The 27,730-nt window shown below is 36.1% G+C and overlaps 1 protein-coding gene across 2 annotated transcripts in view; it reads left to right on the forward strand.

The window, feature by feature from the left end:
* Window positions 1-27,730, forward strand: part of PTGER3 (prostaglandin E receptor 3) — a 218,229-nt gene that overhangs the window by 141,052 nt on the left and 49,447 nt on the right. The window contains exon 4 of one of the 2 annotated variants that reach the window (XM_066268895.1): window positions 7,946-8,129. The exons of the other annotated variant lie outside the window; for it this stretch is intronic. Coding sequence (XP_066124992.1) covers window positions 7,946-7,961 — 16 coding nt within the window. The 3' untranslated portion in view covers window positions 7,962-8,129. Of the gene's footprint in view, window positions 1-7,945; window positions 8,130-27,730 lie in introns of those variants that run through there. 2 annotated transcript variants of the gene reach the window in all.

The raw sequence follows: 27,730 nt of genomic DNA on the forward strand, positions 1-27,730 counted from the left end.
TATAAACATTGCTTGGAGAAACCTATTTTAGGGTGACAGCAATGCCATTTTGTACAGAGTGACATGTTTTACAAAGTATTTGATTAACCAGGGTAGCCAAAGAAAAGTTAGTTATTTGGTCAATATTTTACTAGGTTTTTCAGTTATTACCTATTTTATTGTCATTTACTTTATTTTCCTAGTCTTCTCATGTACATTGCTGATATGTTGCATAAAGGTACTTAAACTGTAAGATCAACTTGAAAAAGGTAGCCCAACGATTAAATCATGTTCTATCAGAAACCTGTACCTAACCACATTTAGTTAAGGCATGTTGATTGTGGTAAAAACAAACAAAAAACCCAAAAAAACAACAACCCTCGCAAAAAGAACACGAATTAGACTTCTTTTAAACGTTGCAAAGTTTCTTTTAAATTGCTTCTTTATAAACCCTTGTAGAGATATGACAGCAAGATAATAGGCAAAAACTGTACAACTTTTACAGTTTGGAGGTAAATGGGGAAATTGCCTTTGAGAGTGGATTTCATATGAAAAGTTTCATATCAAAGCACAGCTGCATCTGTTAGTCTTTATTGCTACTTGATTTCATAACTTTGGCTTAGTCATTAAAAATGCCAAAGAAGTCATATGTTTTCTACAACAGAGCACAAAATTATGTAAAAGGCCAATTTACAAAACTCTACTTGGCATCTCTCCTGAGGAATGAAAGACTGCAAAATCTATGGTCTGGGCTTTCTCAGTTCTAAGCAACTAGTAGGAATTTTGCTTAGATCCAATCTTAAAGTTGGGTTTCCTAATTCCTAGATTGTCACTATTTGCATTGAAAAAATATATAGTATCTGTTAGAATGAAATAACAGGTCAATGAAGCAATGTGAATTTCTAAATTTTTCTACTGTAGTAACCCAAGAAAATATAGATTTTCCTAGTTTCAATTCCTTTCTTCCTAAGAGTAACAAGTATCTTGTGTATATCCATCCATATCTTTAAAAATATATTCTCCATGCTAATAATCAAAATAAATGATTTTCACATAGCCAGCATGATCAATAATTTGGAATTTCTATAGAATGTAGTAGTTTTTAATTGTTTTATAGCACAACACTTTGTTACAAATTGAATTTCTTATGAAAGCACTTAAAGGCTAGTCTCAACTTAAATTTCACTTCCCCGGGAAGTCATTTTTATCCCATCAATTAGATTTATAATAAATTCCTGAGGGACTTGGGATATTAAATGTTGTAAGCTCCTTGTGGCAGAGACAGTTATTATGACTCTATTGTCAATGGTCTCTGGCACAATGCCATATTCCTATTATGTCACATATATAATGACTAGAAAGCCTGGCGGTCATACGAAATGACTGCTGTTCTAGATATAATAAATTGTAATTAAAATGGTTTGTGCAAAGGTGTCTGCTAATTCAGGTGTCTGCTGAATTACCCAGGGCAGGCAGCGAGGACGCCCCTTTGCTTACTGCCCCACGGGGTTTCCCCCTTCTACTTGCTTAATTGCTTAAAGTAGAGTGCAATGAAGAAAACCACTGGTGGTACATTTCTTAAGAGCCACCGCTAGCTCAATAAATAAAGGTGATTTAAATAATAAAATGTTAATTCACATGTCAAAGATCTCTTTGTACACAACATTTCTTGTGTAGATCTTTCCATCATTTTTAAGCTCGCCTTGCAGAGGACCATCAATTATTTTTAATTTTACATCCGTTCTTTCACGAACTCTTGAACAGGCAACATAAAGTTGACCATGTCCAAATGCAGGCTCAGGTAAAAAAAATGCCAACATGTTTAAGCGTTTGGCCCTGAGACTTATTGATGGTCATAGCAAAGGCAAGTTTTACAGGAAATTGTCTATGTCTCAATTGAAACAGTAACCCTGTTTGAGATGGAGCCAAATCAATTCTTGGAATGACATGTATTTCACCTTTAGAGGAGCCAGTCAAAGACTTAGCTATTATGACATTATTTTTCAATTGGAGAACCTCTAGTCTTGTACCATTGCAAAGACCCCTTCTGGTGTTAAGATTTCTTAACAGCATAATAATTGCTCCAATATTTAACCTCAATTTGTGAGGTGGCATGCCAGAAGGCAGGACTATTTGAATGCCGTGGCAACTTCACCCCATTGGCTAGTACAGTTACGCAAGCAACCAATAAGCTATCGGCGACAAACAGACACTTAAGCCGCATATAATAAAGATAATGAATTAGGTCTTTTCTTGTTGACACAAAAACATTTCATATCTAGTGTTTAAAACTATAAACTAGTCCTTAAGCACTGTAAGAGTAGAATCTTTCACAGTGCCTGGTAGATAAAAGTTGCTCCATATTTGTGGAATGAAGGATAATATTACTCCAATCATTCCAAGTAACTCTAGTATTCCTGGCACACAATTTAAAAGCCATCTGTGGACAGGGCACCTACAAAGGTGCTAAAACAGCTGATTTACAGGTTTGAGCTTTGCAAAGCCTCTCTGCTTCAGTACAATCTCTACTGCCCCTGATTTACTTAGCACTCGAAATCACTTGACTTTCTCATTCTTTCCTGTTTCTCTTCTACATCCCTGAAAGTTTCTTTTCAGCCTCCTTCATGGGGAATAACCTCTAGGAATCCAATATAGCCATCTTCGTTTTATTATTGAGTTTATTGGGGTAACATTGCTTAACAAAACCATACAAGTTTCAAGTGTACAATCCAACTAAACATCATTTGCACACTGCATCATGTACTCATTGCCCAAAGTAAAGTATCTATTTATCCCTCCTTTCTTCTCTCACTCTAACCATATTGTTGTCTATGTCTCTGTGTTATTATTATTACTTTTTTTTGCTTTATTTCTTTATATTTTCGCCCAGCTCCCCAACCCAACTCCCCTCTGACAGCTATCAGTCTGTTCTATGTATCTATGCTTTTGTTTCTATTTTAATTGTTAAATTATTTTGTTCATTAGATTCCACATGTAAGTGAGATCTCATGTATTTGTCTTTCTCTGGCTTATTTTACTTAGCATAATATTCTCTGGCTCCATTCATGCTGCTGCAAAAGATAAGTAAGATTTCATTTTCTTTTACAGCCAAGCAGTCCATTGTGTAGCTGTATCACAGCTTTTTTATCCACCCATCTACTGATGGACACTTGGGTTGCTTCCAAATCTTGACTATTGAAAATAACACTACAATGAGCATAGGGGCACATATATTCTTTCAAATTAGTGTTTCACGTTTCCTTGGCTATATATTTTCAGAAGTGGAATCACTGGGTCAAAAAGGCAGTTCTGTTTTTAATTTTTTGAGGTAACTCCATACTTTTTTCTGCTGTGGCTGCTCCAATTTGCATTCCTACCAGCAGTGCAGGAGGGTTCCCTTTTCTCCACACCCTCTCCAGCACTTGTTTCCTGATTTATTGATGATAGCCAATCTGACAGGTGTGAGGTGATATTTCATTGTGGTTTTGATTTACATTTCTCTGATGATTAGTGATGATGAGCATCCTTTTATGTATATAAGTCATCTGTATGTCCTCTTTAGTGAAGTGTCAATTCAGATCCTTTGCCGATTTTTTAATTGGATTATTTGTTTTCTTGGTATTGAGTTGTGTAAGTTTTTTACCTATTTTATGTATTAACTCCTTACCAAATGTATGATTGGTGAATATGTTCTCCCATTAAGTGGGTTGCCTTTTTATTTTGCTGATGGATTCTTTTGCTGTGCAAAAGCTTTCTCATTTGATGTAGTTCCATTTTTTCCCCTTTGTTTTCCTTGCCTGAGAAGATATATTGGCAAAAATACTGCTAGGAAAGATATCTGAGATTTTACTGCCTAAGTTTTCTGATAGGATGGATTTTTATGGTTTTGTGACTTACATTTAATATTTAATCCATTTTGAGTTCATTCCTATGTAGGTTGTAATTGGTGGTCTAGTTTCATTTTTTTATACATGTGTCTATTCAATTTTCCCAACCCTACTTATTAAAGAGACTGTCTTTACATGATTGTATGTTCTTACCTCCTTTGTCAAATGTTAATTGACCATATAGGTGTGGGTTTATTTCTGGGCTCTCTAATCTGTTCAAACAATCTCTATGCCTGTTCTTATGCCACTACCATGTTTTTTGGGGGGGTTACTATTGACTTGTAGTATAGTTTAGTCTTCTTTCTCAAGATTGCTGAAGCTAGTCAGTATCTTTTGTAGTTCCATATAAATTTTTGGAATATTTGTTCTAGATCCATGAGATACACCATTGATATTTTAATAGGAATTGCATTGAATCTATTCATTGCTTTTGATATGAACACTTTATTGATGTTAGTCTTCTTATCCATGCACACAGTATATGCTTCCACTTATTTCTAGCTTCTTTAATTCCTTCTTCGCTCTCATAATTTTTCAAGTACAGATCTTTTACCTCCTTGGTTAAATTTATTCCTAGGGACTTTATTTTGTGTGTGTGTGTGTGTGTGTGTGTGTGTGTGTTGCAATAGTAAAGGGGATTGTTTTTTTAATCTCTTTTTCTGACAGTTCATTATTGGTGTATAAAACTGAAACATATATTTTAATATTAATTGTATCTTGTTATTTTACCAAATTTATTTATCAGTCCTAGTAACTTTTTGGTGGAGGCGTCTTTATTTTTTTACTTTGACATGCTCTTTTTTTTGAATAATCTTGTCTCCTTTTGTGGTCTTGGTTACTGGTGTGTTGCTGACATCTGCATCCTTATTTCCAGAGCCCATCATTCTCCTGAGTTCCAGAATATATTTCTAACTATGGCCGGACAACTTCACTTTCATGATGTTTATTGATTTATTTTTAGAGAGAGAAAGAGAGAGAAAAATATTGAATTGTTCTACTTATTTATGCATTCACTGGTTGATTGTTGTATGTGAAACCCACAGCCTTGGCAGATTAGGACAATGTTCTAATCAACTGAGCCATCCTACCAGGGCAACTTTCATGTTACTTAGGTGTTTCAAACTCTCAGATATGTAACACTATTCTCTCTATTGTTATACTCTAAAATTGTGCTTCTTTTACTACATTGGTCATTCTATTCTAAAAACTAATACTCATTTTAAGTGATTGTCATCTTCTTTACATATTACCAATTCCTGTTGGTTCTACCTTTTAAATAGCTCTCAAACTCACTCCATATAATTTGTTTCCAAAGCCACTGTGTTGGGACAGAACCTCAATATATCTCATGTGAATTGTCTATGCTCTACAATGTTGATTAAAAATATCTTCTTTTTAAACAGGAATATGAACATTTCATTCCTCTACTAGTAATTCTGTTTAATTTAGCAACACTTAGGGACTAAATTAAGGTTAAGGAAAAAAAATATTCACACTTCTAAGTATAGTCACTTTTTTAATGCCATATTTGCTCTTTACTAAAGAATATGACATGTATATATAAGTTATAGAGTATAATAATAAAATAAAGGCCTGGGAACTCCCTACTGTCTTACACCCTAGAATATCTCTAGAACTCTCATTCACCTTCACTTCACTTCTCCCCTCCTCTTGCTTCCACTGACCCACCTAAGTTAAATTATATTTTATCATTTTCTTACTTTTTTCATAGGTTTTTGGCATATGTATTTATTTAGAAATAGTATATTATTTAGTTTGTTTGTTCTTGAGCTTATAAAAAATAGTATCATACTGTGGTCTTTATAACTTGCTTTTCACTCAGTTTTACATTTTAAAGCTTCATATATAGTGTTGCACGAAGGTGTAGCTCATTAATTTTTACTGAGAAAGAATATTCTACTGTGAAAATACATCAAAAGTTATTTATCCACTTTCTTATTAATGGATCTTTGGATTCTTTTCAAGTTTAGCTAATATGGAAATTCTACTATAGATAGTATTACACATTCTCAGTGCACATTTAACACTTTCAGGGATCTATCAGACAGTGGAATTGTTGTATCGTGATCATGTAATAGGTAAACATTTAAAACATCATATCTTAGCAGTTATACAGGCACATATTTTATTTTTAAATGTAATATAGATATATTAAAGGTGAGTGCACAAAATACTTAATTTTCTGAATAGAAATGTATAATCAAAAATGTTTGCAAACTACTGGCTTATAATAAAATACCACTCTCAGACCTAGCTTCAAATTCCCTCTTTTATTTACATTATTCTTAAGTAAGAGCTTAAGCTCCTGCTTCTACAAGCTTCCACTAGCACAGTGGTCAGCAAACCATGGCTCGTGAGCCATATGCAGGTCTTTGGCCCCTTGAATGCAGCTCTTCAGCCAGCTTAGAAGTACCCTAATTAAGTTCATAACAATGTACCTGCCTATATAGTTTAAGTTTAAAAATTTTGGCTCTCAAAAGAAATTTTAATTGTTGTACTATTGATATTTGGCTCTGTTGCCTAATGAGTTTGCCAACCACTGCCTAGCATATATATCACTATGATAATCCTTATCATATTAAGTAGTAATTATTTATTTCCTGCCAGTCTCCTAACCTATACTTGTTAAGTGGAGTTGCAGTCTCATTCATATTTGTATCTCTAGTACTTAGTCCAGTGGTGACATATAGTAAGCAAAATCTAAATAATTACTCAGTGAGTGAACAAATGTAAAATGGTAGAATACCATTTTATATTCCTGAGAAAATAAATGAAGTATCACAAGAAAATTCTGCATACTCTGCAGGAAAAGACATTATATAAATCCAAGGTATTAGTGTTTTATAATAGTATTTAATCAATGGTTTCTATAGCCTGAATAACAAACTACATGATTTAGTTTAGAATAATTTAGAAAGTCAACACTGTTTGTTCTTTCTCTTCACCTAAGAAGCACTAGCACCATAGCAAAGCAATAAAATATTCTCTTTACTCTCTAACTTATGTTCTCTTCATTATTATGCCTAGGAGGAGGAAGAGATTATATTAGAACAGAAGGATAACTGACTAGGAATCAGACACACCAACATTTGTCTCAGTACTGTCTTTGGCTAGTCCTGTGATCTTGCAAAAATCACTTTACAAGATCATTTCACTTAATAATGACTATAAACTTTATCCCCATCTCACGGTAGTAATAAATGAGGGTCATAGAGATTATACAACTTACTTAAGATCCTATAGATACAAGTCACTTATCTATCATTCTTCTCTAGAAGCTATAGTTTTAATCCTGTATTATTCTATTTTTTTAAAGTTGAGCATATTTTATTTATTTATTTGTTTATTTATTTATCTGAAGTGAGAAGCAGGGAGACAGACAGACAGACTCCCACATGCGCCGGACGGAGATCCACCTGGCATGCTCAACAGGAGGCAATGCTTGGCTCCTCTGGGGAATTTTTTTGCTACAATTGGAGCCATTCTAGTGCCTGAGGTAGAGGCCATGGAGCCATTCTCACGCCTGGGCCAACTTTGCTCCAATGGAGCCTTAGCTGCAGGAGGGGAAGAGACAGAGAGAAAGGAAAGGGGAAGGGTGGAGAAGCAAATGGGCACCTCTCCTGTGTGCCCTGGCTGGGAATCAAACCTGGGACTGCCACGTGCTAGACACTCTACCTCTGAGCCAACCGGCCAGGGCCTGTATTATTCTATTTTGCCTTGGCTTCTTCCAAGAAGATTTAAAAAATCAACTGAGATAATAACTATCAGAATATTCTATACTTTTTAACATTTACCTACTCAACAAGTATTTATTTAGCACTTAACACATACCTTGTTTTGTAGTAATAACCACACACACACACACACACACACACACACATACACGATGAATTAAATAACAGCTAGAAGGTTTTGAAAATCTAGTAGAGGAAATATGAAGATTTATAAATAACAGTAACAATAATTACTCATTTTTTCTCTAGGTTTGCTGGTCAGGGAAGACCTTACAAAGGAGATGTCATTGAACACTAATACATCAAAAGTTGACTGTTTTCTAGGTCGATACTGTGTTAAAGAACATATAAAGAAGTGGAACTGGCAAGACCAAAGACAGAGGAAGTAAAACATATGGTGTCTGGGAAACGTAAGTCAGCCATGAAGGAGAGTACAGAACGTGGAGTACAGGAGATAAAACCAGAAAGATGGGTAAATTGGAGCCAAGTTATAAAGGACTTTGGAGTTTGGATTATATTCCTGGGCTAATGGTTATCATGGAAATGTTTTAACTAGAAAAATACTATAATGTTGGCAATAAGAATTGTGATAATTATGATAATTTTATAACAATAATAGATAATATTTACAGAATACATTTATACAAGACTGATTTACTTAATATTTGAAGTTATCACATGATGTAAACATTGTTTTTACTTCATATGTTATGTTCTTAGCCACAGTTTCACACGTTCAAAGCAGTGGTGATTCTAGAATGTCAACACAGTAGTAGATTAGATGAGACAATCCAACTAGTAAGGGTGAGGCTAGGAGATTGGCTCAATTATTGATTGATTGATTGATTTTTAGAAAGAGAAGAAGGGAGGGAGGGAGAGAATCAGTTTACTTTTTTTGTTTTATTTTCTGAATTAGCATTTACATAGAAAGCACATTATTTCTTCTTAATTTATTTGGGATGGTTTGAGAGGACTCTGGCAGACAGAGGGAAATTAAATCCTTACTTTCACAAGCTTTCTCAAGATGTCATTATATCATTACTGCTTTCCCCTGGCTGGTTGGCTCAGCGGTAGAGCGTCGGCCTAGCGTGCGGAGGACCTGGGTTCGATTCCCGGCCAGGACACAGGAGAAGTGCCCATTTGTTTCTCCACCCCTCCGCCGCGCCTTCCTCTCTGTCTCTCTCTTCCCCTCCCGCAGCCAAGGCTCGATTGGAGCAAAGATGGCCCGGGCGCTGGGGATGGCTCTGTGGCCTCTGCCTCAGGCGCTAGATTGGCTCTGGTCGCAACATGGCGATGCCCAGGATGGGCAGAGCATCGCCCCCTGGTGGGCAGAGCGTCGCCCCTGGTGAGCGTGCCGGGTGGATCCCGGTCGGGCGCATGCGGGAGTCTGTCTGACTGTCTCTCCCTGTTTCCAGCTTCAGAAAAAATGCAAAAAAAAAAAAATTAAAAAAAAATATATATCTCATTACTGCTAAGCAATATGGACGAAGAAGGTCGGCTTAGAGGAAGGGCATCATTACCAGTTGTTAGTACCTGCAGCAGCTCTGCAAAGAGCATGGAGTGAATATTGAAGTGGTAGTGTTAACATGGTTGGCCGAAAGCATGAACAAGCTATTTATACATGTGCTTGCGTGTCTTTAAATCACTGCCGACTCCAGCTTTACACAACCGCAGGCACAGGATGCAACTCATCACGCACGTCTCTCAGACACAGGAAGTCGTAGGTAGTTTTCAACCTCAGACATGTTACTGCTACCTCAAAGCAAACTAATCCTTATGGACAAAAGCAGCCCTTGTTCCAGGTAGAAAACTCTTTTGCCAGTGAGAACTCTTCACTACATATGCACTACAGGGAAGCTGGGTACATGTCTGTCATGCTGGAATTTCTAGCCTCACAATTCCTTTTCTTTCTCTACACTTGGATATATGATGTGCTGGGTCCTATGTTTAATAGTATTCTTTTTGATAGGCATGGGGGTATTCATCAGAGATCCAGAAACTACCTCCAGGGATATCTTTTTAAGTCCAAATACTTTCTTGGCTGCAAAAGAATTTAGAAATGTGGATAATATCTTAGACTTATGGACAGATCCTTTACCTTAAGCCTGCACAGATGTTTGTTGTTAGCAAAAAACAGATAAAACAAATGATGACCCAGATTTGGTAGCAGAGAAACAATGCTCTGGGGGTGAGGATAATACTGAGTGCACACATAGAAACATATTCATGGCACTTCCTCCTCTATCTATTCAGAGGGGCACACAGTTTTTCTGGATATATCCCATCCATTACTAATAGTAAGCTCCTTGAGGGTAACATGTTTCTATTTTTATTTAAAAAAATTGATGGTACTTAGAATAGTATTTATAACATAATAGATTCTTAGTAAAATCTCTTCACTCATTAAAAAAAATCAAGCTCCTATCCTGTTTATTTATAATATAAATTAACAAGTGAACGAGTACATGGCAAACTAAAACAGCAAATGAAGCACTTTAACAATAACAGCAATGTGTATAACTAAACTTTACCAGCTTTTTATCTTTCACTGGTTTATTTGTAAAATTTAGTTTTGTTAGAATATGTGTAAGGTCAACAACATACAAAACCTGTCAGAATTTTTTATTTCTCCTTTAGTGCTTCTTGTCCTCCTACATCTAACCACATTTAATGGTCCGTAATAAAATATGAACAACAGATGCCAAATTCAACATTCCTGTTTCAGAAGGGAGAACAGAAACTAACATTTACTTTGTTTTTTAAGATGTGCTATGTTCTTTATTTAATTCTTAAAATAACTATCTGAAGTGGTGGTATTATTTTTATTTCATATCAATGAAGAAACTAAATTTATACCTCTATTAAGAAAACAAGACAGCATTTTTCCTCTGTTACTATATAAGTGTTTGTTCATGTATGTGTCTTCCCTTCTTGACTAGGGTTGTTGTAAAAGACTTTCTTAACCAACAACAATCTCAATTCTTGGCTTTGTATCTATATCTAAAATTCTCTTTATTACTTGTACCCTGGGCTATAGACATTGATACTATATGTCAACATGCAAACATAATGTGGGAGAGAAGTAAAATAAATGGTAATTATTAATACCGGGATTCACACTGGTGTCAGATTTCTTTTAGCAAGCAGAACCTTGAGAAAGTGAAAACTTGGTCAAAATCATGCTGATGCCCTGCCCAGTCACATCGAGACCTTGACGTGGGGTTCCAAATAGCTGAGTTACATGAGGAGTAGAAATCTCCCCAGTCCTGCCTCTTCTCCAGCCCATTGAGAAGACTCTCAATAAAAAACACTAAATTGATCAAAAAGGAAGAAAGGCATGAGTAATGAGCTCAGTAGAAAATGAATGACCAGCCTCTAAAGTTTCTCCAGAGACTCTTAGTTTGTTTCTTGAACATTCACTCATAATTTTTGTGAAATTTGTGGCAGTTCATACACATGACAGAGAAATTGAACCAATTGTCAGGATTAATCAGGCTATTAGCCCTAGTAATTGCCACAATCAACAGAGTTTGCAAAATTCAAGGAAGTGAGTATGAGCCAGCCCTGAAAAGCCTAGGACTCCTTAGTCATTGGTGAAGACACAACTTACCAGCTCAGGCTGGTAGAATTCAAGCTTTCGGTGAGATGTTTAATGGTTACTTTGTGGCTGTAATACCTGAGTGTTCCTCTGAGGCCTCTATAATTCTTTTTCTCAAAAAAGTCTTAAACATTGTAAATGGAACTTCCCTACAGTTTTTCTGGATTCTAATTATTTTCATCTCTAATACATGGAGTATAAAATAACATTTCCATTAGATGCTGATTCAGCAGGCTATAACTATATTCTATGCTCATCTTCTTTTATCTCCCAGCTACAACAAAACTCAAAAAAAAAAAAAAATTTAGCCCTTGCTGGTTGGCTCAGCAGTAGAGTGTCAGCCCAGTGTGTGGAAGTTCCAGGTTTGATTCCCGGTCATGGCACACAAGAGAAGCACCCATCTGCTTCTCCACCCCTCCCTCTCTCCTTCCTCTATCTCCCTCTTCTCCTCCCACAGACAAGGCTCCATTTGAGCAAAGTTGGCCTAGGAGCTGAGGACAGCTCCATGGCCTCCACCTCAGGCACTAGAGTGGCTCTGGTAGCAACAGAGCAATGCCCCAGATGGGCAGAGCATCGCCCCTGGAGGGCAGGCTTGGTAGATCCCAATCAAGCGCATGCATGAGTCTGTCTGACTGCCTCCCCTAACTTTGGGAAAAATACCAAAAAAATTTTTTTAAAATAAAAGCTTTTTTCTTCGAAGGAAACAGAGATTACCAATGTCTACTTAACTTCCTAGATTTTAGAGACTGTGAATGATATAGTGATTGAATAACTTGCTGTCTGAATTGAAATAATATCTAGCCATTTAAATGAATACAAGTAGTCATACTAGATAGGTGTTTAAAATCTAAATGGCATACTACCTAGGTAAATATGCTTTTTAAGATGTGTTATTCATTCTCTGTTTCCTGACCAGCTATATATCTAAATTTTTTATCTGCTCTCAGACTACTGGAAGGGATTTATTTCATGACAGGTTCTGAGAATTAGGAAAAATCAAGGAACAGACAGACACCTTATAGCATGACCCAAAAGACTGTCACTGAAATGTTCAGACCAGGAAAATTTACTTTTAAGAAAAGGAAGAGGCCCTGGCCGGTTGGCTCAGCGGTAGAGCGTCGGCCTAGCGTGCGGAGGACCCGGGTTCGATTCCGGCCAGGGCACACAGGAGAAGCGCCCATTTGCTTCTCCACCCCTCCGCCGCACTTTCCCTCTCTGTCTCTCTCTTCCCCTCCCGCAGCCAAGGCTCCGTTGGAGCAAAGATGGCCCGGGCGCTGGGGATGGCTCTGTGGCCTCTGCCCCAGGCGCTAGAGTGGCTCTGGTTGCAACATGGCGACACCCAGGATGGGCAGAGCATCGCCCCCTGGTGGGCAGAGGGTCGCCCCTGGTGGGCGTGCCGGGTGGATCCCGGTCGGGCGCATGTGGGAGTCTGTCTGGCTGTCTCTCCCTGTTTCCAGCTTCAGAAAAATGGAAAAAAAAAAAAAAGAAAGGGAAGAATTGGCAGATTGTCTGTTATGAAATTGGCAAGATTATTGCTTTACCACCATTTCAGAACTCAGGATCTCTTTAGCTTGGGTTCAATCCCATGCAGACGACTTTACAGGGCAGAGTTGAGGATGTTGTTCACATTATTAGAGAAATAAATTGCTGTAAGCCTGGCAAGGGTGGGGGAATGGAATGAAAGAGGGATATGGAACCCATGCTCCACCGATGACCTACAGGAATAGCATGTAGTGTGATTCCAATTAAGTTTAGGAAATGATCGCAAGCTCTGTTGTAATTTTTTTTTAATTTTCAGATTTTATTTAGAAAATTAACTTTAACAGTGTTACATTGATCAATAAGTGTACATAGGTTTCAGGTGGACATTTCTACAGCATTTGAGCTGTAGATTATGTTGTATCCCCATCACCCAAAGTCAAATCATTTTTTGTCACCTTATATTTGTCCCTCTTTACACCCTACACCCTATCCGCAACCCCCTCCACATTCCCTCATGTCCCCTTCACCCTTCACCATGTTCCCTGCCCCCTGGTAACCACTTCACTTTTATCTATGTCCATAATTCTCAGTTTTATATCCCACCTATGTTTAAAATTACACAGTTCTTATCTTTTTTTGATTTACTTATTTCACTCAGGAATATGTTCTTAAGGTCCATCCATGTTGTTGTAAATGTCACTATGTCATCATTTCTTATGACTGAGTAAGGTCATACCATTATATAAGGTCTACTGGAAAGTTCTGTCCATTTTTGGAATAAAACAAAACACAAATTTTTCTTACCGTCAATAAACTTTATTAAATAACATAATTGCCATTATTATTAATGATTTCTTGCCAGTGTGAGGGCAGTTTGTATATCCCATTTTTGAAAAATGTTTTATCTTTTGATGCGAAAAATTGAACCAGTGCTTGTTTAATATCTTCTTCATTTTTGAATTTTTTGCCCTTCAAAAAATTTTGTAAGGACAAAAACAAGTGATAGTCAGAGGGTGCTAAGTCCGGGGAATATGGTGGATGTGACAGACATGCTTCTGTAGCATTTCTTCCTTGTTGAAATTTGTAAAAATTACAGTGGCGTAAATGAACTTTATCAGTAGCCATGGGTACACTATCGCTTCACACATAAGACTAATGTGAATCAACTTTGTTTTAGTTAATTTGCTATGTCAGTATGTATATACATTAAGTGATAAAAATAGAGAGGCACACATGCGCCAATAAACATGTGCTTACATGTTGAAACTTGTGATAGAAACAGACAGAACTTTCTGGTAGACCTTATATATATATACCACATCTTCTGTATCCAATCCTCTCTCAAGGGACACTTTGGTTGTTTCCGTGTCTTGGCCACTGTGAGTAATGCTGTGATGAACATGCAGGTGCATGTGTCTTTAATACCAATGTTTTCAAGTTTTGGGGGTAGATACCCAGTAGAGGGATTGCTGGGTCATATGGTAGTTCTATTCTTAGTTTTTTGAAGAACCACCATAATTTCTCCCATAATGGTTGTACTAATTTACATTACCACCAGCAGTGAATGAGGGTTCCTTTTTCTCCACAGCCTCTCCAACACTTGTTATTACCTGTCTTGTTAATAATAGCCACTCTAACATGTGTGACATAGTATCTCATTGTAGTTTTGATTTACATTTCTCAAATAGCTAGTGAAGATGAGCATTTTTTTACATATCTGTTGGCCATTTGTATATTTTCTTGGGAGAAGTATCTGTTCATGTCCTCTCTTCATTTTTCAATTGTATTGTTTGCTTGTTTGTTGCTGAATTTGTGAGTTCTTTAGATATTTTGGATATTAACACCTTATTGAAGCTGTTGTTTGCAAATATCATCTCCCATTTAGTTGGCTACCTATTTGTTTTGTTGTCAGTTTCTTTTGCTGTGAAGAAGAGTTTTAGTTTGATATAGTTTCATTTATTTATTTTTGCCTTTACTTCCCTTGTCTTTGGGGTCAAATTCATAAATTGTTCTCTACGGCTAAGGTCAATGAGTTTAGGACCTATGTTTTCTTCTATGTAATTTATAGTTTTGAGTCTTATATTTAGGTCATTGATACATTTTGAATTAATTTTTTTGTGTGTGTGCAGGGGAACAAACTTTAATCAAATTTTATTCTTTTCTTGTGGCTTTCTAATTTTCTCAGCACCATCTATTGAAGAGGCTTTCTTCTCTCCATTGTGTTTTTTTGGCTCCTTTATCAAAGGTGATTTGTCCATATATATGTGATTTTATTTCTGGTTTCTCCATTCTGTTCCATTGTTCTGTATGACTGTTTGTCTGCCAATACAATACTATCTTTATTATTGTGGCTCTATAATATAATTTGAAGTCAGATTGTATGACACCTCTGGCTTCATTCTTTTTCCTCAGGATTGCTTTGGCTATTCAGGGTTTTTTATGGTTCCAAACAAACCTAGTAATTTTTTGTTCTATTTCTTTAAAAAACTACATTGGGATTTTGATAGGGATTGCATTGTTTGTATATTGCTTTGAATAATATGGACATTTTAACTATGTTGATTCTTCTAATCCATAAAAATGGAATATTTTTTCATTTCATGGTGTCTTTTTTCAATTCCTTTCAATAATGTTTTATAGTTTTTAGTATATAAGTTCTTCACATTCTTTGTTAGGTTTATTTCTAATACTTAATTTTTTTGTTGTTGCAATTGTAAAAGAAATTCTATTTTATTTTATGGTTCATTTTCCTAAGTTTTATTGTTGGCATATAGAAAAGCAATAGGCTTTGTATATTGATTTTGTATCCTTGCAACTTTACTATATTGGTTTATTGTTTCTAATAGCTTTTTGATTGAGTCTTTGGGGTTTTCTATATATAGGATCATGTCATCTGCAAAAAATGATACCTTTACTTCTTCTTTCCCAATATGGATGACTTCTATTGTTTTCTCTTGCCTGATTGCTCTGTCAAAAACTTCCAGAACTATGTTGAGTAAGAGTGGAGAGGGTGGGCAACCTTGTGTCATTCTTGATTTTAGAGAAAAACCTTCATTTTTCCACCATTTTTCATGATATTAGCTGATGGTTTGTCATATATGGCCTTTATTATGTTTAGGTCATTTTCTTCTATTCTGATTTTATTCAGTGTTTTAAAAACATGAAGGGATGTTGTATCTTATCAAATGTTTTTTCTGCATCAATTGATAGGATCATATGATTTTTGATCTTTGTTTTGTTGATGTGGTATATTATATTGATCATTTCTGTATGTTGAACCATCCTTGTGCTTGGAATAAATCCTACCTGACTTGATGTATTATTTTTCTAATGTGTTGTTGCTATTTGATTTGCTAGTATTTGGTTTATGATTTATGCATCTGTATTCATTAGAGATATTGGTCTGTAGTTTTGTTTTGTTTTTATGTTGTCCTTGCCAAGTTTTGGTGTGAAGATTAGGTCAGCCTCATAAAATTTGTTGGGTAGTATTGCTGCTGCTTCTTTTTTTTGGAAGACTTTGAGAAGTATAGGCAGCAAATGTTCTTTGAATGTTTGGTAGAATTCAATAGTGTAGCCATCTGGTCCTTGATTTTATTTGAGAAAGGTTTTTAATAGTTTTTTCTATTTCCTCCCTGCTTATAGGTTTATATAGGTTTTCCACTTCTTTGTGACTGAGTCTAAGAAGATTGTACAGTTATAGGAATTTATTCATTTCCTCTAGGTCAGTAGTCAGCAAATTCATTAGTCAACAGAGCCAAATATCAACAGTACAATGATTAAAATTTCTTGTGAGAGCCAAATTTCTTAAACTTGAACTACAGTGTGTTTGTAAAGTCATGGTGCACTTTTGACTGGTCACAGGAAAGCAACAAAAGATGATAAAAGTGTGAAATCTGCATGAAATAAAAGAAAAATCCTCCCAGTTTCTGTAGGATGATGTGGCAGCATGTGCACATGTGCAGATGGTGATGTAACACCATGTATACAGCAGAGCAGCCCACCGCCATGCCAGTCGAGATGTGGACAGTACAGAGGAAAGTTCAGTGTGTTCTGTGGCTTGCTAAATTTGAATCTGTGACCAAAGTGCAACATGAATATCGGCGTGTTTATAACTTATAACGAAGCACCACCACATAGAAATAACATTACTCGGTGGGATAAGCAGTTGAAGGAAAGTGGCAGTTTGGTGGAGAAACCCCGCTCTGGTAGGCCATCAGTCAGTGATGAGTCTATAGAGGCTATACAAGATAGCTACCTAAGGAGCCCTAAAAAATCTGTGCATGAGAACACAACTGAAAACTGGAGGCAGATAACACCAAGCCTAGACTCAACCAGCTCTATAAGCAAAACACCCAAACACAGACATAATGAGAAGACAAAAAAGTGCAATCCAAACGAAACCACAAGAGACACCTTCAGGAAATGAACTGAGTGATATGGAAATAATCAAACTTCCAGATGCGGAGCTCAAAATAATGATTGTAAGGATGCTTAGGGATCTTAGAACAACAATGGATGGTCATTATGAACACATAAATAAAGAAATAGCATATAAAAGAATCAGTCAGAGATGACAAATACAATATCAGAAATAAAGACCACAATGGAAGAAATTAAAAACAGGATAGATATAGCTGAGGATTGAATTAGCGAGTTGGAGCACAACTGAAATGAAGGCATGAAAGCAGAGAAGAAAAGAGAAAAGAGACTAAAAAAGTCAGAGGAAACCCTTAGAGATCTCTGTGACAACACAAAGAGAAATAACATCCACATCATAGGGGTTCCTGAAGAAGAAGAAAAAGAACAAGGGATAGACTTTGTTCAATAATATCATAGCTGAAAACTTCCCTAAATTAATGCAAAATAAACTCTCACAAGTCCAAGAAGCACAGAGGCCTCCATTAAAGAGAAACCCAAAGAAACCTACACCAAGACACATCATAATTAAAATACCAAAGCTAAGCGAAAAAGAGAAAATATTAAAAGCTGCAAGAGAAAAAAAAGCTATCACCTACAAAGCAGCGCCCATAAGGATGACATCCAACTTATGAACAGAAACACTTGAGGCCAGAAGGGAATGGCAAGAAATATTCAAAGTAATGCAGAACAAGAACCTACCACCAAGACTACTTTATCCAGCAAGGCTATCGTTTAAAATCGGAGAAATAAAAAGCTTCTCAGACAAAAAACAACTCAAGGAATTCATTACAACCAAACCAATGTGGCAGGAAACGTTAAGGGGCCTGTTGTAAAAAGATCAAAGTGGGAAAAGAATATAGCAAAAAAGGAATACAGCTTTAAAGAATAAAATGGCAATAAACAACTACATATCAATAATAACCTTAAATGTAAATGGATTAAATGATCCAATCAAAAGACAGAGGGTAGCTGCGTGGATAAGAGAACAGGACCCGTACATATGCTGTCTACAAGAGACACACCTTAGAACAAAAGATACACATAGATCGAAGGTAAAAGGATGGAAAAAAACATTTCATGCAAATGGAAATGAAAAACAAGCTGGGGTAGCAATACTTATATCAGGCAAATTGGACTTTAAAACAAAGGATATAGTAAGAGATAAAGAAGGCCACTACATAATGATAGAGGGAGTAATTCAACAGGAAGATATAACTATTATAAATATCTACGCACCTAATATAGGAGCACCTAAATATATAAAGCAGACTTTGATGGATTTAAAGGACGAGATCAACAGCAATACTATAATAGTAGGGGATTTCAATACCATCACTATATAGATCCTCAAGAAAGAAAATTAACAAAGAAACAGCAGACTTATTGGACATACTAGATCAACTCGATTTAATAGATATCTTCAGAACCTTTCACCCTAAAGCAGCAGAATATACATCCTTTTCAAGTGCTCATGGTACATTCTCTAGGATAGACCACATGTTAGGGCACAAAAGTGGTCTCAACAAATTTAAGAAGATTGAAATCATATCAAGCACTTTCTCGGATCACAACAGCATGAAACTAGAAATGAACCACAACAGAAAAGCTCAAAAATTCTCAAACACATGGAAACTATAATAAATAGCAGGTTGTTAAATAACAAATGGATTAAGAATGAGATCAAAAAAGAAAAAAAAAATTCCTAGAAATGAATGACAATGAGCATACAACAACTCAAAATTTATGGGACACAGCAAAAGCAGTACTAAGAGGGAAGTTCATAGCAATACAGGCACACTTTAAGAAGCTAGAAAAAGCTCAAATAAACTACTTAACCCTGCATCTAAAAGAACTAGAAAAAAAAAGCAAGTAAAGCTCAAATGTAGTAGAAGAAAGGAAATAATAAAGATCAGAGCAGAAATAAATGACATAGAGGCTAAAGAAACAATACAGAGGATCAATGAAACTAGGAGCTGGTTCTTTGAAAAGGTGAACAAGATTGATGAACCTTTAACTAGAATCACCAAGAAAAAGAGAGAGAGGACTCAAATAAATAAAATTAGAAATGAGAGTGGAGAAATAAGAACTGACACAACAGAAATACAAAATATTGTAAGAAAATACTATGAAGAACTGTATGCCAAAAAACTTGACAACCTAGATGAAATGTACAAATTCCTTGAAACATACAATCTTCCAAAACTCAATCTGGAAGAATCAGAAAACCTAAACAGACCAATTACAACAAATGAGATCAAAACAGTTATCAAAAAACACCCAACAAAGAAAAGTCTGGAGCCTGATGGCTTCACAACTGAATTCTACCAAATATTCAAAGAAGAACTAACTCCTATCTTTCTTAAGCTATTTCAAAAAATTCAAGAGGAAGGAAGACTTTCAAGCTCCTTTTTTGAGGCGAGCATAATTCTGATTTCAAAACCAGGCAAAGACAACACAAAGAAAGAAAATTATAGGCCAATATCTCTGATGAATATAGATGCTAAAATCTTCAACAAAATATTAGCAAACCGGATCTAGAAATATATGAAAAAAATCATACACCATGATCAAGTGGGATTTATTCTGGGGAGGCAAGGCTGGTACAACATTTGTAAATCAATCAATGTGATTCATCACATAAACAAAAAGAAGGAGAAAAACCACATGATAATTTCAATAGATGCAGAAAAAGCATTTGATAAAATCCAGCATCCATTCATGATCAAAACTCTCAGCAAAGTGGGAATACAGGGAACATACCTCAACATGATAAAAGCCATCTATGAAAAACTCACAGCCAACATCATACTCAATGGGCAAAAATTAAAAGCAATACCCTTAAGATCAGAAACAAGGCAGGGGTGCCCCCTTACACCACTCCTATTTAACATAGTCCTGGAAGTCCTAGCCACAGCAATCAAAGAAGAAGAAGAAATAAAAGGCATTCAAGTTGGAAAAGAAGAAGTAAAACTATCATTATTTGCAGATGATATGACATTGTATATAGAAAACCCTAAAGTCTCAGTCAAAAAAACTACTGGACCTGATAAATGAATTCAGCAAAGTGGCAGGATATAAAATCAATGCTCAGAAATCAGAGGCATTTTTATATGCCAATAATGAACAGTCAGAAAGAGAAATTAAGGAAACAATCTCCTTCACTATTACAACCAAAAAAATAAAGTACCCAGGAGTAAACTTAACGAAGGAGACTAAAGACTTGTACTCGGAAAATTACAAAGAATTGATAAAAGAAATCAAGGAAGATACAAACAAGTGGAAGCATATACCATGCTCATGGTTAGGAAGAATAAACATCATTAAAATGTCTATATTACCCAAAGCAATTTATAAATTCAATGCAATACCAATTAAAATACCAATGACATACTTAAAAGTTATAGATCACACATTCCAAAAATTTATATGGAACCAAAGAAGAACATGAATAGCCTCAGCAATCTTAAAAAAGAAGAATAAAGTGGGAGGTATCACACTTCCTGATATCAAGTTATACTACAAGGCCATTGTACTCAAAACAGCCTGGTACTGGCATAAGAACAGGCATATAGATCAATGGAACAGAACAGAGAACCCAAAAATAAACCCACAGCTCTATGGACAACTGATATTTGACAAAGGAGGTAAGGAAATACAATGGAGTAAAGACAGCCTCTTTAACAAATGGCGTTGGGAAAATTGGACAGCTACCTGCAAAAAAATGAAACTAGATCACCAGCTTACACCACTCACAAAAATAAACTCAAATTGGATAAAAGACTTAAATGTAGGCAGTGAAACCATAAGCATCTTAGAAAAAAACATAGGCAGTAAGCTATCCGACATCTCTTGGAGCAATATATTTGCTGATTTATTTCCACGAGCAAGTGAAATAAAAGACAGGATAAACAAATGGGACTATATCAAACTAAAAAGCTTTTGCACAGCTAAAGACAATAAGAACAGAATAAAAAGACAAACTACACAATGGGAGAACATATTTGACAGTACGTCTGATAAGGGGTTAATAACCAAAATTTATAAAGAACTTGTATATCTCAACATCAGGAAGACAAATAATCCAATCAAAAAATGGGAAAAAGAAATGAATAGACACTTCTCCAAAGAGGACATACAGATGGCCAATAGGCATATGAAAAAATGCTCAACATCACTAATCATTAGAGAAATGCAAATTAAAACCACAATGAGATATCACCTCACACCAGCCAGAATGGCGTTCATCAACAAAACAACACAGAATTAGTGCTGGCGAGGATATGGAGAAAAAGGATACCTCCTGCACTGCTGGTGAGAATGCAGACTGGTGCAGCCACTGTGGAAAACAGTATAGAGATTCCTCAAAAAACTGAAAATCAAACTGCCTTTTGACCCAGCTATCCCGCTTTTAGGAATATACCCCAAGAACACCATAGAACGACCCCAAAAGGAGAAATGCACCCCCATGTTTGTGGCAGCATTGTTCACAATAACGAAGATCTGAAAACAGCCCAACAGCCCAAGTGTCCGTCAGAGGACGAGTGGATTAAAAAGCTTTGGTATATATATACTATGGAATACTACTCAGCCATAAGAAATGATGACATTGGATCATTTACAATAACATGGATGGACCTTGATAACATTATATGGAGTGAAATAAGTAAATCAGAAAAAACTAAGAACTATATGAATCCATACATAAATGGTACATAAAAATGAGACTCAGAGACATGAACAAGAATGTGATGGCAACGGGGGTGGGGGGTGGGGGGAGGGCGAATGGGGAGAGGAAGGAGAGAGGGGGTGGGGGAGGGGAGGGGCAAAAAGAAAACCAGATATAAGGTGACAGAAGACAATTTGACTTTGGGGGAGGGGTATACAGCACAATCAAATGTCAAAATAATCTGGAGATGTTTTCTCTCAACATATGTACCCTGATTTATCAATATCACTGCATTAAATTTAATAATAAAAAAAGAACAGATTCACACACACAAAAAAAATCTGTGCGTGAGCCCACATCGAACTGCACTGAATAGGTATGAAACTGGGAGAGTTTTCCTTTTATTTGGTGCAGATTTCACATTTCTATCATCTTTTGTTGCTTTCCTGTGACTGGTCAAATGTGCACCATGACTTTATAGACACACTGTATATAGGCAGGTACATTGTTATTAACTTAATTAGGGTACTCCTAAGCTAGCCTTTGTAAAAACTTCCTCAATCTGATTGAGCCGGATGTGGCTCATGAGCCACAGTTTGCTGACCACTGCTCTAGGTTGTTGAATTTGGTGGTATATATTCTTTTATAATATTCTAGTATGACCTTTTATATATCTATAATGTCTGTGGTAATTTCTCCTTTTTCATTTAGGATTTTGTTTATATGAAGACTTTCCTCTTTTTCCCTAGTGAGTCTAGCAAGTGGTTTGTTGATTTTTTTATTTTTTGTAGAACCAGACCTTTGTTATATTAATATTTTCTATAGGTATTTTGTTTTCTATTTCATTTAGTTCTGCTCTAATTTTCACTATTTTTTTTCTTCTGCTAACTTTGGCTTGCATTTGTTCTTTTTTTTCTAGTTCCTTAAGGTGTGATGTTAGGTTGTTTACTTGGGATCTCTCTTGTTTCCTGATATCAACCTATAATGATATAAACTTTGCTCTTATTACTGCTTTTGCTGCATCCCTGAAATTTTGATATTATTTTGTCATTTTGATTTGTCTGTATATCTCTTTTGGTCTCTGCTTTTATTTCTTCTTTGACCCTGTCATTTTTAGAAGAATGTTGTTTAATTTTTACATTTTTGTGAGTTTCTTTAATTCATTTTTATAGTTGAATTCTAATTTCAAAGACTTGTGATCAGAAAATATGCTTAGTATAATTTCAATCTTCCTGAATTTGTTGGTGTTAGTTTTGTGGCCCAACATATGGTCTATCCTTGAGAATGTTTCATGCATACTGGAGAAGAATGTATAATTTGACATTTTGGAATGAAATGTCCTATAAATGTCTATTATGTCCATTTGGTCCAGAGTGTCATTTAAGATCAATATTTCTTTAATGATTTTCTGTTTGAATGATCTCCAAGTATGATCATGTTTTGTCTGCTTCTATTTTTAAATCAGTTAGTCGATGTCTTATAGATTTTGGTGCTCCCTGGTTCAGTGCATATATATTAAGAAGTGTTATGTCTTCTTAATACAATGTCCCCTTGCCCTGGTTGGTTGGCTCAGCGGTAGAGCGTTGGCCTGGCGTGTGGGGGACCCAGGTTCGATTCCTGGCCAGGGCACATAGGAGAAGCGCCCATTTGCTTCTCCACCCCACCCCCTCCTTCCTCTCTGTCTCTCTCTTCCCCTCCCGCAGCCGAGGCTCCATTGGAGCAAAGATGGCCCGGGCGCTGGGGATGGCTCCTTGGCCTCTGCCCCAGGTGCTAGAGTGGCCCTGGTCGTGGCAGAGCGAAGCCCTGGAGGGGCAGAGCATCGACCCCTGGTGGACAGAACATCACCCCTGGTGGGTGTGCCGGGTGGATCCAAGTTGGGCGCATGCGGAAGTCTGACTGTCTCTCCCCGTTTCCAGCTTCAGAAAAATACAAAAAATAAAAAAATAAAAAAATAATAATAATACAATGTCCCCTTTATTATTACAAAATGTCTATCTTTGTCTCTGGTTACCTTTGTTGTCTTGAAGTCATTGTTGTGAGATATGAGTATGGCTGCACATGCTTTTCTTTGGACATTATTTGTTTGGAGAATTGTTTTCCAATTTTTCACTTTGAAACTATTTTTATCCTTGCAGCTTAGATATGTCTCTTAAAGTCAGCATATGTTTGGGTTTTGCTTTTTGATCCAATCGGCTATTCTGTGCCTCTTTATTGGTGAGTTCAGTCCATTTACACTTAGGGTAATTATTGACAGTTGAGAATTTCCTACAGCCATCTTATGTTTTGTTTTCTGGTATCTGTATGTCTTGTTCAGTTCTTCTTTTTTTTGTTTTTTTCAGTTGTTTTTGTTTGGTGGTATTCCATACTTCTTTCCTCTGTTTCTTCTTTTTTAAGCTGTGTGTTTTAGTAGTGACTTTTTTGTGGGTGGTTATCATTAGGTTAAGAAAAAAATGTTCATATGTACAAGAATCCTTTGTCTTATGAGTGCTTTTGCACTCTATTCTCTTTTGTTACTGCAAATCTTTATTCTCTCCCTTTTTATGTTATTGTTGTCACAGACTATTCTTGTTTTATTGTGACCTTGTTGAAGCTTTTACTTTTAGTTTTGATTTTTCTGTTCTTTATGTCTGGTTGAATAACCCCCTTAAGTATTTCCTGCAGTGAGGGTTTTCTGGTGATAATTCCCTCAGCTTCTATATGTCTACAAAAGTTTTTATTTCTACTTCATATTTGAAAGATAACTTTGATGGATATAGTATTCTTGCCTGGTAATTCCTCTCTTTTTGGTATTTTGGATATTTGGGTCCACTTTCTCCTAGCTTGTAGAGCTTCTGTTTAGAAGTCTGATGATAAACTGATGAGCCTTCTCTTATATGTTATGTTCTTTTTTTCCCTAGCTTCCCTGAGGATTCTTTTTTTTGTCATTAATTTTTGACAGTTTTACTATGATGTGCCTTGGATTATGTTTGTTTGGGTTGCAGTAACTTGTCATTCTGTTTGCTTCTTGTAGTTGAAGCTTTAACTCTTTCCATAGGCTTGGGAAATTCTCATGCATTGTTTGTTTGAATGGGCTCTCCATTCTCTTTCTCCTCTCTTCTTCTTTTGATATACTGATTAATCTTATATTGCTTTTTCTGATGGAGTCAGACAATTCTTGTAGAGTTATCAGTTATTTTTTATTCATGAGTCTCCTCTTCTCTCTGTAGTATCTCTAATTGCCTGTCTTTGATGTCACTGATTCTTTCCTCTATCTGGCTTGTTCTGTTAACTAACCTTGCTACCTCCATCTTCAATTCATATATTGAGCTCTTCATCTCTGTTTTTAAAGTTTTATTTTTTTGGTAATGTATTTGTTTTGTTCATTAATTTGTTTTCTGAGCTCATTAAGTTGCCTATTCATGTCTTCTCACATCTTGTTGAGTATTTTCATAACTTTAATTTTGAATTCTCTATCATTTAACTCCAAGGTTTTCATGTGATTGAGATATTTTTCTGGAAATTTTTTATTTTTTTTCTGAACTACGTTGCTGTCTTGTTTAGTCATAATATTCAATTTCTTCTTCCTTGATGGCATTTGAGAGTATTATTGTTAAGAACCCTAACAAAAACAACAAAATAGAAAAATTTAAAAAGTAATATAAAAAATATAAAACTTTAAAAATTTATGACAAGTAAAGAAGAAAAAACAGACGAAAAAAGATGGAAAGCAAACAATAAAATCAAAACCAAAACACCCATAAAAAGAATAAAAAATATAAAATTAAAGAAAATAAAATTCAAAAGTAAAAAAGAGAAAAAAGAATAAGAAGAAAAAAATGGGGAATAAAAAGAAAAAATTTTGGTTTTGAGAGGTTTCTTCCATTACATGTTGCTGTATTACAAGTTTTAGCTCTGTGGAGTTTTTGGGTTGTCCACTGAGAGGTTGTTGTGGCATTGATGTAAGCAGGGCCCCAGTCGGACTGGTGAGTGGGGTGTGTTGAAAGGTCTTTACAGCTTTGGCCTTATAGCTTTGGCTTTATGGGTTCAGCTTTCCAGCTTTATGGCTCAAGCAACGGTGATCTCAGGCTTCCAGGTTCTCCACACATCTCAACAGACCTGGGGACAGAACTTGGGACACCTCTGTTCTTCAGGAATGAGAGTAGCTTTAGAGAGTTAGTTGTGGGGTCTATCTCACCACTGCCCATATGGAGAGGTGAGGGAGGTGGAATCTGGGAGGTTGGGTGGGGCCACACTTTAGCTTTCTCTGTCTGTCTTGTGGGCTGCAGGCAGACTGTGAGAACATGGGCCATGACCTTATGCTCTGGCTGCTTTGGTTTATCTTCCCCTCTGCCCCTCTATCTGACTGCTTCTCCCAGCAGAAAGAGACTCAGTCACTTCAAGTTTTTCCTCTTTGTACCCCTCAGACAAAATCCAGAGAGCCCTAGCTTTCCTCCTCCCCAGCAGAGAAAAAAAAAACCCCAGTCATTTCAGGTTTGTCTCCTCTCCTCTCAAAAGCCTGGTATGAATGTGTTTTATCTTCTGCCCCCCTTTTCACTCTGTCTCACCTTTAGCTCATTCAGTCCATGGGTCTTTCAGGCATGCCTGCAAGCCCTGCTGGGGTTTCTTTACTGCATGATAGTTGTTCAATTTGTTGATATTTCAAGGGGAGAAATCAGGAATATCTCTCATGCCACCATTACTCTGACATCTCTAATTTTACTTCTTACTCTGTTTGTACCTCTCCATAAGTGTCTAAGAAACTATGCATATTTTATAGACATGAATAGTTTTGGCTTAAATGAAGGCAACTTGCCTTCATTCTCTGCTTCAATTTGTTTGAGCATTTGAATCTCATGTATTTGGTAGGTATGTCTTCCTATATATTATATCATTATTTGCTTCAGAAATTGCAATAAGAAATGTACTACAAATTGAAAGCTTATTTGTTCATGTTCAAAATTCAACCATAGAATGAGCATGCTAGTGTTGTCAGAAGCTGTAGGATTCTCTATGCTAATGCTTTTCTGTTCTTGTTGAAGACACAGAGGCCCAGAGATATAAAGGGACTTGCCCCAAATTGTACAAGTTTAAGCACAGCCAAACTTGTACAAGTTTAAGCACAGGTTTGAGACTTCTGATCCTTAGTTCCTATGAGTCAAGACCAGCATGACAAGCACATAATCAAACTACTTAAGGTGACCAATATAAAATGTAGATTCTTATTTGGGAACAAAATGAGCAGCTTCTGAATTAGATTGTCTTCAAATTTTGGCATAAATTGGCCAAACAAACAATTACATTTGGGGCTCTTAATAATTGCTAACATATTTGGGGACTCAATACTGTCAAATTTATTCTGGCATACACTGAAAGCTCAATAAATATTTTTTGACTGAAATGCTGAACATAGCTAATAAATGTCAAAATTGGACCTTAAACTCAAGGGTCCTACTCTTGAGTCCAGTGTTTATTTTATTGCATTAATTTTCAGTTCCAGCTGTGGCTATTACCTTTTTGCTCCTTAGAACAATGCCTCTCATCTTCTTAAGAGTTCCATCTATTTGAGATAAAGCATTCCAGACACCTAGTGCTAATGAAACTATTACCTAATATGTTAACAAACTTAAAATGAATGGTTTTCTATGTGTCACACCTAAGCTATATAGTAGTTTTCATTTTATAGAGAGTCTATTGGATCATATCAAAGAGGTGATGACACTGTTCCCTTCAGAGTGCCAGATTTAGGAGTCCTATACAAGGAGACAGAGATGTGACATTCTAATGGTAAAGAGCTATACATTTTTTTCTGAAATACCCAATGCTTTTATCATTAAATTATGGGCATTATAAAAATAGTAGCTGTGATTATGTCAATGATGACAATAATGAGGTTAAAAATAACAACAAATAATGGCTACAACTTATTGTGATCCAATTATGTGCCAGCAATGTACCAAATGATATT

The sequence above is a fragment of the Saccopteryx bilineata genome, chromosome 3 (genome assembly GCF_036850765.1).
Source record: "Saccopteryx bilineata isolate mSacBil1 chromosome 3, mSacBil1_pri_phased_curated, whole genome shotgun sequence".
NCBI classification, from domain to species: domain Eukaryota; kingdom Metazoa; phylum Chordata; class Mammalia; order Chiroptera; family Emballonuridae; genus Saccopteryx; species Saccopteryx bilineata.